Below are 13,571 nucleotides of genomic sequence, written 5' to 3' on the forward strand. Positions count from 1 at the left end.
TTTTATGCCAAAGCTTCCCTATGAATGAAGCAATGAACTCCAGTTACCATTGGACCCTGCTGTTTCACCAGCGTTTGGAAGCCCTATCTTGAGCCCAGATGGCAGGTGCATCATCAGTGGTGACACTCACAAGATTTACTCAATCCCAGACCATGTGCTTCAAAGAAATGAACAATTTCCATCACATCCTCAGCCTTTGTGGTGGTATCAAGAGTTACAAAAAAGAAACTGGTCTTTGAAGTCTCCCTCAACCACGTATCGTGCGAATAACAATAGCTGGAGAGCACAATGCAATGTCGGTCGATTTATCCAATTGTATGGCAAACAATGGAGACTTCTTTATTTCATCCACAACTTGTTCACTGATGTTCTGTGATATCTCATTTATCCGTCTAGATACTGTGTCATTAGAGAGAGATATATCATTTAGCTTCCTTGCTGCTTCCTTGCCAAGAACAAGCCACACCATCTCTCTTGCACAGGGGAGTACAAGTTGCTGTACAATGGTATGAGGCTTCTTGGCCTGTGCAACTTTGTATGCAATAATGTAGGAAGCACGCACTGCATTGCTTGTCTTATTGTAGAATGCACTTGTTGAGTCAAGGCATTGCCATTTCAGACCTGATAACTGCTGCTCAAAATAATCTTCATCCTTCTGCAACACGTTGGGGTGACACTTTTCGAGATGGAGTTTCAGCTTAGCCGGCTTCATTGAGTCATTCCCCAAGACTTTGAAACAAATGACACATTGTAGCAAATCCATGCCTTCTTTTTCTTGACAAGTGAAGCCGAATTTAATGTAGTCCTCTGAATACTTGCGCTTGACATTTCTTCCTGTCGTTGCCAATATAAACAAACTACACCACACCTGTAAAACAGCACGTGTAGCACAGGACAAACGACACAGCAACTGCTCAGCATGACGGCAGCAGCTACACTTATGCTCAGAGCCTCAGATGGAAGTTACTGGCAGCACAACGCGGTTGCGTCCTAGGTGATACTATGGATGACGTGCCGCGTGCTTGTGAACACGACGTAAAACAGCCTAACAGTCTGCTCACACCGTGTCACTTTGGACAATGTTTCTGTGGACCACCGAAAGTCACCATGGACCACCAGTTCTATCACAACCACAGGTCTAGCACAAAAATTTCAAGTTTGGTAATCTGTGGCATTTATGGCATGTAAGATATTTGTCAGTCTTCTAGAGCTTACAAAGAAACCACTGAACAGTGTGAGGCAGCAGCTTCATAATGCCATGTGACTATGAAATTCTTTAAGCAATTCTTTACATGCTGGAGCATTTTTCCTGCGAAGTATGCATTTAATTTCTCCATGTACTTATGAGATAATAGCTTCTTCTCTAAGACACTGGAGATGTTTGCCAAGTCAGTGATTTTGTAGTAGACAGTTGCAATACCATATGGAGTCTTTTCTGATATTTTTAATTTCTTTGCATACAATGCAGACACGGAGTGGACTTTATTGCAGACCCATTATTTTCTCTGTAGCCTCATAATGAAGTGTTCAGCCAAATCTTGAGAGTACTTAACAGGTTCTTAGCTGTCATACCATCTATGATTGCTATGCTGAAAGGCCTCTGTTAGCATGAGGCACCACCAATCACATTGTCAGTAGATCCTGCCTTAGGAAGACCATATAAGATGTGCGTTAGCTTACTATTGTCTGGCGCACATGCAGTTCTCCATGATGTTTAATCATCAATTGTGGTACTACAGAGGACTCATACTTTCCCAAAATCTCCCCTAGATCAAGATTACACTGAGATCTGGACATCTCAGGTGACAAGCAGTCGGGGGGGACAGATCAGATTTCTCCAGAGATTCAGCTACCACCACGCCACAGAGGGTAAGGACATTGAAATTATGATTCTGTAGGGGGGGGGGGGGGGGGTTATGCATCAAATGACACCTCCCTTATCTTCTATCATGAATTTGCTCATGGAATTACACTTGCTCCCAGACTAATAGGAAGATTGTGAGAGACAGGAGTATAAACTGAATCTGATCAGTAGTTTCTCAACTACAAGGCCCTTCCTCTCCTTCATAGAATACAGGCAGTCCCCGGGTTACGTACAAGATAGGGACTGTAGGTTTGTTCTTAAGTTGAATTTGTATGTAAGTCGGAACTGGTACATATTGTAGGGGAAACTCTAGCCAAAATTTCTCCAGAGCTCAGTTTTATTCTCCCACATCTCACTTCCCTCAGTCCTTTACTCTCAAGCTGAGGTGTCTGCTAAGAAAAGCTGCTTTGCGTCTCCCTGGTCTGCTGGGAGGGGGGCGCTAGCTTTGCGTCTCCCTGGTCTGCTGGGGGGAAGCAACTAGTGCGGGGTTGCCTCACCCTGTTTGTAAGTAGGGATCCGATGTAAGTCGGATCCATGTAACCCGGGGACTGCCTGTATTAGAACTGGAACAGACCTTAAGAGGTGACCAAGTCCAATCCTCTGCTGTCGTGGCAGGACCAGGCACAGTCTAGATCACCTCTGATAGAGGTCTGTCTAACCTGCTCTTAAGTATCTCCAGTGATGGAGATTCCACAACCTCCCTAGGCAATCTATTCCAGTGTTTCACCACCTTGACAGTTAAGTTTTTCCTAATGTTCAACCTTAACCTCCCTTGCTGCAATTTAAGCCCATTGCTTCTTGTCCTATCATCAGAGGTCAAAGAGAACAATTTTTCTCCCTCCTCGTAACACTCTTTTAGGTACTTCAAAACAGCTATCGTATCCCATCTCAATCATCTCTAAACTAAACAAGCCCAGTTCTTTCAGTCTTCACTGACAGGTCATGTTTTCTAGACCTTTAATCATTTTTGTTTGAACCTTCTTCAATTTCTCCACGTCTTTCCTGCAATAGGATTTAACATTCCACTCAATTCCATTTTGATCAGAAGCATAACTAACAAAGTGTATTCACACTAGGTGTGCAAAGTGGAATGACCTTGATCTCTTACAATACCTCTTCATCATTCTTCTCTTCTGCCTTGAGGGTAACACACTTTAGGTGTCTGACTGCTTAGAATATACATGGATTCAATGGGCAGAATAGGGCACTGAAACAGACAACCTCATTCTCCAGGAGCAGTTTAGTTTCTGGAAGTTGGGTGTTTAGAGTCTCCTGCTGAGTGAATGAAGGGATGTGTAAACAAAACTGGAATGTGGGAGAAATGTCACATCATGGTTTTGTTTTAAATTTTTGTTTTTATCCCACAGTTCTGCCCCTGGAGAAGGTAGAAGCTTCCCTTTTCACCTCTTTAGGAATCTAAGCACTGTATATTTGTTAAATGCCTGAGTATTGTATGCTAGATGGGTTAATATAAATGCCACACTTCTACTAGTAATAGTGCATTTATAACCAGGTTCCACAAGTAATTACTCTCTGCCTTGACAGGGACTCTGTGTTACTAAATATTCTGTTCTGATTTTTCAAGTGAGGAGAGACATTCACTTGCTTTAAGTATATTTATTAACAATCAGATGATATCTATAGTTACACTTAAGCAGAAGGACACATGCTGTTAAGAATAGCAACTAATGATTTCACCACTTCCTTTAAATACAAGGAAAAACAATCAAGCAGATACTGGGTCATTTACTCCTGAAGAGAGGCTGAGGCATCGTGGTGGAACAGGAATGCTGACAAGAAAGAGGGGAATGAGTGCGGAGCAATTTACATCAAGGTCAAACAGCTGTTAAGTAAAGACACTTCCAGGTAGATTATTTAAGGCAGTTGGCATAATACACAGGCTAGTATGTGTGATACTGCTGCCCTCTAGTGTGAGAACTGCACTAGAGAATGATAAATTCCACTGCTAAGGCCTGTATTTTGAGATTTGTATACATTTACCACTGTGAAGGGGTGGGTGGCTTTGTCATTTGGCCTGATGATGACTGTCATCCCATACTTTTGGAATTCTCACCATCCTTGCACAAGCGAGACTGGTGACTTCTCTAATGGTTTCTTAATAGTTAATAGCTCTCATGTCTGGAGCCTTCCACTCACTATTTCACAAGCAGAACAGTTGGAGAAAGACGCCCTTCATATTGCTGATCATAGGATAAGGGAATACTGCTCCATGACTCAAGAGGTGGAAAGATGGGAGGTTAGTAACAGGTGAAGTCGTCCATGCAGGAGTCTCTACCTTAAAATGTATTATATGGGCTTTTAAGTTTGTTGCTAATTTACATACATATTGATGGAAGAATCAAGCTGGGGTATTCCTAGATGCAAAGTGCATTCAGATTTCTTTGTTGCCTTTGATACGTTTTTATTTTCCTATATGTGTTTATGTTCCTATATTCATGTGGTTGACTTTTCTTGATTTTTTTTCTTCACTTTCAACTCTGATTGGAAGTTTAAAGTCAGTGATTCAGTGCCGGGTCTTCATGCTGGTGGAAGGGTTTAGGAGCCCAGGCATGCTGCTTCCTTACCAGCCAGCTTCTTTATAGGCATTGTTCAGGCGAGTGCAGATTTCATTGGTCACCTTTTCAAAGGAAGCCTTGCAGTCTCCACCATATTTCTCCTCCATCAGTTGCAAGATAATGTCACAGATTACCTAAAGAAAAATGTGGGGAGGGAAAGAGGAAGACAGTGTGAACTCCCTCCATGCAATCTGTGAATAAGAATATGGGTGCTTCCTAATAGAAAAGTTGTATGTGACTTGAGGAGGGGAGGAAAGGGGGGACAGAAACAGTTTTGCAATGTGTAGCGTCCAAAAAGGGTAATAAAAACGAGCTGTTGGAAATCTTACTCTATACCATTCCCATGGTTTGTGTAAATCTATCCCATATCTGATGGATTAATTTTGGCCAAGCTTGTGTATATATAGTCATAAGAGCATATGAATTGTCATATAAATCAGCGGTCCATCTAGTCCATTATCCTGTCTGTGACCAGTATTAGGCCATGTCTTCACTATTTTGGTCTGTATTGCTTATATAACTCAGGGGTGTGAAAAACGTACTTCTGAGCAACATATATTAGACCAAGAGAAGCACTGGTGTGGACAATGCCATGTTGGTAAGAGAGCTGCTTCTACTCACATAACTATAGCCACTCATGGAGGTAGTTTTATTATGACAATGGGAGAGCTTGGTCCTGTCAGAATAGAGTGGCTAGATGAGCAATTTCTTAGCAGCAAAGCTACATTGGTACAGCTGTGCCACTGTAAACTCTCTAGTGTAGAAATGGTCTTAGACGTTTCAACATAAGGTGCAAGAAATCATGTACTGAACAATTATGGATTAACCTGCCCCGAAGGCAAGCTTTCTCCTAATACTCCTTGTTTACTAGATGTATTATGCACTGAAATAATGATGGTCTGTGTCTTCTTAAATACATTATGTAATCTCATTACAATACTAACCTACTTCCCAAACATGTTTTGAGATTTAATTAATGCTACCAAAATGCTTTGAAGATTAAAAGTTCTATGTACATTCTATATGGTACTATATTACAAGCCTGGGTAATGTGATGTGAGCAGACAGACATTAGTAGGAAAGGACATTAGTAGCAACACATTTGTCAGTTCTAATTATCCCCTTTCAGCAGCCCCAAATGCATAACCCTCATCAAAGCCAGTTGACATCTGTCTCTCAGAAAAGACATGCATCCCATGTCATCATGGTACATGGGAGGGGAGAAGTCAGCTGACTCACCCTGAAGTTCTTGGGGTCAATCTTGAGCTGCGTGGCATGTTTCTTGCCCAATGGGTTCACTATCCCAAGGAAAGCATCAGTGCTGTCAAGGTGTTGGACCAAGTCGTTGATGGCGGTGAGGACCTTCTTACCATGACTCCTGATCTGATCTGACTGTTCCATTTCTTCAGCTGTGCCCATCCCTTTAAAGTGGGTGAAGTAGGACTTGGTGTCTGGGTGTTCTGTAAACATTCTGCAGTGGATCAGAGAAGAAACAGGAGAGGAACACAAAATAGTTGACACATTTTCTTCTCCCCAATGAGCTCTTGAGCACTGAGGCATTGACACTGGTATAGGTTAATGTATAAGACAGTAGCTTATGGACTACTTTGACTTCTCTCCCTACCTGTAGTCATCACATGCCCTCTTTTCTGGGTCAGCTCTGGTTTTCTCTGGCTTTCCTTCCCAGTAAGTCAAAAGCAGATCCCTGCTAGCTCTGACCACTATCCTGTAAGGCTACGTCTAGACTGGCATGATTTTCCACAAATGCTTTTAACGGAAAAGTTTTCCGTTAAAAGCATTTGCGGAAAAGAGCATCTAGATTGGCACGGATGCTTTTCCGCAAAAGCACTTTTTGCAGAAAAGCGTCCGAGCCTATCTAGACATGCTTTTGTGCAAAGACGCCCTGATTGCCATTTTCGCGATCGGGGCTTTTTTGCACAAAACAAATCTGCACTGTCTACACTGGCCCTCTTGTGCAAAAGCTTTTGCGCAAAAGGATTTTTGCCCGAACAGGAGCAGCATAGTATTTCTGCAAGAAGCACTGATTTCTTACATGAGATCGTCGGTGTTTCTTGCGGAAATTCAAGCGGCCAGTGTAGACAGCTGGCAAGTTTTTCCGCAAAAGCAGCTACTTTTGCGGAAAAAATTGCCTGTCTAGACACAGCCTAATAGTCTGCCACTGCTCCCCTCAGCTGCCTCCAGGATTTTTTTCTTGTTAACTACACCTTAAAACTTGTTCTGGCTGCTCCCAGCCAGATGCCTACTGACCATAGCTTGAACATACCGAATACTCACAGCCTGCCTGTCTTATTTTCCTAGCTAGTTTCACTCGTGGTTTAACAAAATTTTGTAACAGAAAATTCCTCTGGAATGTGTAGCTTAGAGGGATGTTCATCTTCCGTACCTGGATTAAAATCCTAACTTGTCCAGTTTGCCTACTTAAATGGATGTTTTATAAAACAAATTACAAAAAAAAAAAAACACCCCACACTGAAATCCACTGGAAATTGGGGCTTTGGTCCCACCAAGGATGTTGCAAGAGGCCAAGCAGATGTAAACTCAAGTGGTAGGCTCCTTCCCCTGCTGTAAATGCATGAATAGATGGAGGGAATGTGTTGCATAGACTTTAGCCAACTCTATTCAGGGAAGGCCCAGATTGGAGTTTGCAACTTGCTTTCAGGTGGATTTTCACTTAAGTATTGGGTATCATTAGCATCATTAATTCAAAAGATAGTTTAGGCTGAAGTTACCTGTGAAGGAAATGAGGCTCCTTTCTACAGTCCCATCCTAGCCTTAGTGGCATCTTGGAAAATCATTTAAGAATGCAATATTTCCCTCACTGGACTAAACTAATAATCTATTTAGTATGGTTATAGAAAGTGCCAACTAAGATTCCCTGAGCAGAAGGGCTTATGGTTTAAAGGGGCCAAGTTAATAAAATACAGAAATGACATTAAAGGGGTCATTGTAGTTGAAATGCCTCACAGAATAGCTGAGGTTGAGTGTGGATATATGCAGTGAGCTATTACTCTAAAAATGACATTGTGTGATTCTACATTTGTGACTCAGTGACCATCCTATCATTTCATAAATATAGATTTTTCTGCCCCAAACTTCCAGCCCTGCAAATGTAGCCAAGGAGCTGAGCCTACAGCCAGAACTCCTGGCTTGTGCCTCATCACCAGTTTAAAAACAAAATCCATCTGCATCAAATGTTAATCAGCACTTCTGCAGCTACTGCATGAAAAGGAATCCAACTCATTCTCTAAGAGCTGTCTTGACTCAGTACAGCTAGCAGTAATAAAAAGTGCTAAATCTTTTACAGTAAATTACCACAGGGAGCAAATCTGTTGAATTGATGCAGGGCTGTGTTTTAAATTCACTTTTCTGACCGTATTTGTACTTTATAATATTCTAGGATGGAGAGCAGAAGAGCTTTATGTAAATTTACTGTGGTTGATATAGAATTAGAAATGGCATAAGAGGAAGAAGGAGTGAGTGAAAGAGACACCAGAAAAAGTAAGGAGTCCCACTTGGGCAGATCCATGGTAGGGTTATAAGTGTGGACAAAAGGTAGAGATGTAAATTCCAGCTGAGTTAGGGTGCATCTACATTGCAGGCCTTAACTCGAAATAAGCTGCGCAAATTGAGCTCTGTCAATTGCACAGCTTATTTCGAAATAAAGGGAACGTCTACACAGCACTTATTTCAAAACAGAGCACTCTTCCTCCGACTTCCCTTACTCCTCGTACAATGAAGGTTACAGGAGTCGGAATAAGAAGTCCTCCAGCTTGACAGTATTTTGACACTATTTCGAAATAACTGCCTGTTGCATTGTCATGGCTTCTTCCCCACTCCGGCACAATAAATGCAGGATTGGGGGCCAGCAAAAGTACCCCAAAACCTTATCTACCAGGCTTTGGTATAAAACTTCCCCCAAAATCTTAACCTAGATTTTGGGGATAAAATCTCCGCTGCCACCACCCAAATATTAATAAAGCAACCAGGGAGAGACTACTTGGGAAATCTCACCCCTAAAGTACAAACCAGGACACAAAAATTAACCAGGTTAATAAGAAAAAAGAGAGAACTTTTATTATCACCACAATATTCCTGTTGCAAGCATAGTAACAAAATAATATACTCATGGAGAAACTCCATGGGCCTAGAACTTAGTTACAAAGGAAAGCCAAAACATCAGATCCTATTTCCCAGACCATAAAATAATAAAACCTAACGGATTTATCTAAACTTTACCCTACTTACAGAAAGTGAAGAATTGTTTCTTGGGGAGAGGGTGAGAGAGAGAGAGAGAGAGAGAGAGAGACACAGACACAGACATGTCTGTCTCCTTCAGAATCTGGAGGGAACTACCAGAAAGGAGGGAAAAACCAAAAATTCCTTTGTCCCAGTTTGAAATTCCTACCTACATTCCCATTGGCCACTCCACCTGACTAGGTGTAGTTAACCTCTTAGTCTCCAGGCTGCCAGCCATCTCTCATGATTATGATGTGTAGACACAGATTAAGTTATTTCGGAATAGCGCTAGTTATTTTGAAATAGTGTTGCCCTGTAGGTGAATAAGCTTGAATTTTTGGGAAGGAGTGAAGCAAGTGTTAAGATTTTAGAGAAGAGATCCAGGGCAACAAGACTAGAAATAAAGCTATTACTTATGTTAGAGGAGATTAGTAGCGAGAACAATTTATTTGGAATGAAATAGTTGAAAGACTGGAAAGGGGAAAGGAGAATTGGAAGAGAAGTTTAGAGGACACAGAAGTAAACAATAAAGGAATTTAGAGGGACATAGCATTCTGTTCCTGATTCTGTGTCAGATTTGTATGTGGCCTAAGGGTAGTCAGTTAACTTTCTGTTTTGTCTGTCCCATTGTTAGCTGCTTATCGGATAGAATGAAGAAGAGTGTCTGGCTAACTGGCCCTCTCTTTTATACACTTCTTTCCAGGTGAAATAGTTGTTTCTTTACACATTTCCAACCCACTTCTCTGGACTCCTGTATCACTTTTATATCTCTGTACCTCTTTTGTCTTATCTATTTCCCACTGAGCGGAGGTATCCAGAACTAATGATGTTACAAGGTAAGGAACTGTGCAAAGTCCACAGAACAAGTTCCTAGCATGTAGTTCCATCTGTCTCTTTTCCTCCCCAACTTGACCAGCAACGGAATGGGATCTTTTTTTACCTGACCAGCACAGTTGTCCCATTGTCTTCAGCATTGGCATACATCTTCTCCCAGGCCCCACGAGCCCTTTGCACTTCTGCTTCAGAGAACGCCATAGCAAGAAAGATGTTGAGAAAAGCACAGTGAGATGAGAGAAGACGGGTAGGAAGTTGCAGATAGTGTGATTTGTGCTCTTGCTCTCTGTTTCAGAGCTCTCTATATATTGCCCTAGGGATTTAATGGCTTTTGAAAGGACCCTTTGTTTCTACTTCAGTCAGTCACATTTCTGCAGGTTTTAGTGCTGTCTAATCACCTCTAATCAGGAAAGGAGGTTACCATATGGAGAGGGAGGGATAGCCTTCTCCCTCTGAAGGCACGGAACCATACAGAGAAGAGGTCTTGTTGTGAAGGGAGAAGAGGAGTTGGGAATCCAGAGGGCAAGGATGGGGTTTGGGTTTTTTCAGCCATGGCAGGGTGCCTTTTAGTATCACAGTTCCAAGGTCAATAACACCTTTGATCACTCTCAGTATCTCTGTGGCTACTTTTCCAAGTGATGAGCCCAGCACCTGCATGTCTTTCAATGGGCACCTGAGATTCACCCCATCCTTAGGATGGGTCTCCAGGCTACAACACACCTCTTACCAATCACGTTTCCTCAGATGGTCCAGTTGGGTTTGGGACTTGTCTGGGAGAGGAGGGTCAGTGTCTCCCCAGCAGTAACTGCCTTTGAGCAGTCTCAGCTTCAGGGCTCAGGCTTTTAGCCCGTCCATCGCTTTCTGTTTCCTTTCCCCCTCCTGGATTCTCACCACCACCACTTGGGGTTCCTAGTGAGTCTGCTGAACAGAGCCTGGTGGGGACAAACTTGCAAAGGACTTGATAACTGTAATAAGCATTGGTGATGGGGCTACCTACCATTATCAACCTTGGGTTCCTGCAGACCAGCAAACCCCACCCAGGACTGAGTTTACTTTTGGCACCCATACATCAGATAGCATGGTGGCAATCACATAGACAGGCACACATACTGTCAATGAATCATAGATATCTCCCATGTTCTTCACAGTGGGTCAATGGAGCTATACTGATCCCATTCTAGTGTATCCCTGACCTGCCAACTCCACCCCATAGCATCTGCCACTGTCAGAACAGTGACCACCTAGTGCCTTTGGGGATGTAGACAAGACGCTGTTGTAGTTTTTTGTGGGTGGAGCATCCCATGCTGGCAACTCTTACAAGAAGAGGACTTTTGTCAACTCATCCATTGTGGAAAACTAGCATCTGAATCAAACTCCTTTAATCTGGCCATGAGAGCCAGATTCCCCTCTTGGCCCTTCCTAGCACAAGCCCTCCAATTTGAGAAATACAGAGTCCCTGTGATCCCAATCTGAACATTTATTTTTCCTATTATGTTCCAGATCCTTTGAAGACTTGTTATTGTGATGACCATCTTGCAGTGAGAGAGTTGTACATGTAGCTCTGGAGCTCTTTGCTCTTGGTGTTTGTTTAATGAGAGAGGGCTACTGTTCACCTAGGCACCAGAGTCCTGACTTCCCAGAACTTCTGCTTTTCCAGTGTTCAGCTCCCTCACACAGCTCTGGTAATTCACCTTCACTCTGCCTGGCAGCTTTTCCAGGCCTGCTCCTCAATACCTTTTCTTCTAATGCCCCTGCCATTCCAGTCCTTGGTGGCTCCTGAGCTGAGCAAATAGGGTATGTCTACACTTGCACCCTTTTTTGAGAGAGGGATGCAAATGAAGACATTTGAAATTGCAAATGAAGCCGGGATTTAAATATGCTTCACTTCATTTGCATAATTGCGTTATGGTGCTATTTCGAAATAACATGCTGTTAAGACAGTTATTTCGAGAGAAAACCCTTCTCTCAAAATAACTGGTAAACCTCATTGTATGAGGAATAAGGGTTATTTAGAGAGAAGGATTTTCTCTCGAAATAACCATGTCTTAACAGCGTCTGTTATTTCGAAATAGTGCTATTTTGAAATAGCGCCATAAATTGATTATGCAAATGAAGCATGGGATATTTAAATCCCGGCTTAATTTGCAAATTTGAATGTCTTCATTTGCATCCCTCTCTCGAAAGAGGGTGCAAGTGTAGACATACCCACACAGGTTAGACCATGTCGTAGGTCTGCAGTATTGGCAGAACATCTGCTGGAGTCTAGGCTCAAATTCCCTGACTCTTTCCATTTGTGACCTTCACCTCCATCTTTGCTGGCACGACCTTAGAAGTTCAGGGTGCCACTGCTTGAACCCACTGCACCCCAATGCACTATGTAATTCTAGCCCAATAGGAAATTAACAGCACTACAGAACCAGTACATACGTGCTTTTTCCCTTTCACTAACCCTAATCCTGTTGGTTTACAGTAATGATCCTCCTCACATGGCTGCCTAAGAGGTTTGAAAGAAAGAAAGAAAAAAAATGATGAGCATGCGACAGCACAATCTGGTTAAGGTAAGTGAGAGACAACCGAGGGAGAGACAGAAAAGCATTTGATAGAAGCCTCATGTGATGTGGTAGAGGACAGAGAGTAATTATTCTTATTTGTCACTTAGGGCAAACAGGACGCAAAGGGGCTTAAGCTGCTGCACGGATAATTCAGGTTAAACACTAGAGCTATGTCTAGACTGGCATAATTTTCCGGAAATGCTTTTAATGGAAAAGAGTGTCTAGATTGACACCGACACTTTTCCGCAAAAACACTTTTTGCGGAAAAGCGTCCGTGGCCAATCTAGATGCGCTTTTGCGCAAAAAAGTCCCGATCGGCTTTTTTGCGGAAAACAAATCTCAGCTGTCTACACTGGCCCTTTTGCACAAAAGTTTTGCGCAAAAGGGACTTTATGCTGCTCCCGTTCAGGCAAGTATTTCTGCAAAAAGCACTGATTTCTTACAGTAGGAAGTCAGTGCTTTTGTGGAAATTCAAGCTGCCAGTGTAGGCAGCTGGCAAGTTTTTCCGGGAAAGCAGCTGATTTTCTGGAAAAACTGGCCAGTCTAGACACAGCCTAGGTGAACTTTTTTTAATGAGGAAAAGTTCAAGGCACAAAAATGCTGTGGCAGGAGGTAGAGGAAACTGTTTCTGGAGCTATTTAAACAAGGGACAAAATCCCATTTATAAGGGAAGATACAAGGGAAGAAAGGAATTGATTCACCATGATAGCAAGCAAGGTGCTTCAGTATGTCAGGTGTAAGCATCTGGCATCATAAACAAAAAGAAACAGTAGTTCCAAACACTCAGCCAGCAGCCTTAGTGTAGACGGATCTAGATACTACAGTGATCATTAGTACTTACCAACAGAGACTGTAAAGGTGCATAATGAACCAAGGAACCAGGGTCCCAGTACTGAGGCTGTTGCTGTACAGTTCTGGGGCTCATTCATTTTACATGTTGCACAGAGTTTTCCTCCATCGTCTGCATCTGCCTGTGTAAATTCATGCCAGCTCAATTCCATTGGAGTGGAAGGGGGCACAGGTCACAGGTCTCTTCAGCGCTAGTCCAGACTTGTCCATCTACATCAGTGGATGTCAGCACACTGTGAGGTGAAGAACTCATCTATCCTGCAAGTGTCTCTCGTGTACATCTATAGGATATGGAGGGGAGCATGTGTGGAAATTGGTGTACAAGGCAAAGGGAGATGATGTGTGTAAGGGTGGGGATCTTCTGTGGGGAGGAGAGTTGTTTCTGTACTAGGAAGAGTAGAGGGTGCTTTGTATATGTATGGGAGTACAGATAAGTGAACTGGAGGCTGTGTGTATAGTGGATATAGAGAGGGTGGAAAGGTGAGGGACTATTTGGTTTGCTATGTCTAAGGGATGGGAAGGAATATGTTTGTGTTGCATAAGTAATGAGGGAGGGCTCTAGGACGCTATAGATTTTCTCAATGACTCCTCTGAAAGTGAAAACCCCTTCTTGCTCCTAACTCCAACAAAGAACAGATT

The 13,571-nt window shown here is 42.7% G+C and overlaps 1 protein-coding gene across 1 annotated transcript; it reads right to left on the reverse strand.

The window, feature by feature from the left end:
• Nucleotides 1-3,738: 3,738 nt before the first annotated feature.
• LOC102463658 (cytoglobin-1-like) lies at nt 3,739-9,766 on the reverse strand. Its single transcript, XM_075935580.2, has 3 exons — nt 9,638-9,766; nt 5,680-5,911; nt 3,739-4,574 (listed from the first exon to the last, which is right to left on the reverse strand). Exons 1-3 carry the CDS (start codon nt 9,730-9,732, stop codon nt 4,446-4,448), a joined length of 456 nt encoding a protein of 151 aa, XP_075791695.1. The 5' UTR covers nt 9,733-9,766; the 3' UTR covers nt 3,739-4,445.
• Nucleotides 9,767-13,571: the final 3,805 nt, after the last annotated feature.

Source organism: Pelodiscus sinensis, chromosome 1 (genome assembly GCF_052426305.1).
Source record: "Pelodiscus sinensis isolate ZL-2025 chromosome 1, ASM5242630v1, whole genome shotgun sequence".
Taxonomy (NCBI): Eukaryota; Metazoa; Chordata; order Testudines; family Trionychidae; genus Pelodiscus; species Pelodiscus sinensis.

What these genes read in the sequence shown, in the direction of transcription:
- LOC102463658 (XM_075935580.2), bottom strand. Translation starts at nt 9,732, where the DNA reads ATGGCGTTCTCTGAAGCAGAAGTGCAAAGGGCTCGTGGGGCCTGGGAG. An exon ending in GGGACAACTGTGCTGGTCAG is followed by an intron (nt 5,912 to 9,637) that starts GTAAAAAAAGAT and finishes GATCCACTGCAG; the next exon opens with AATGTTTACAGAACACCCAG. An exon ending in TTGACCCCAAGAACTTCAGG is followed by an intron (nt 4,575 to 5,679) that starts GTGAGTCAGCTG and finishes ATTTTTCTTTAG; the next exon opens with GTAATCTGTGACATTATCTT.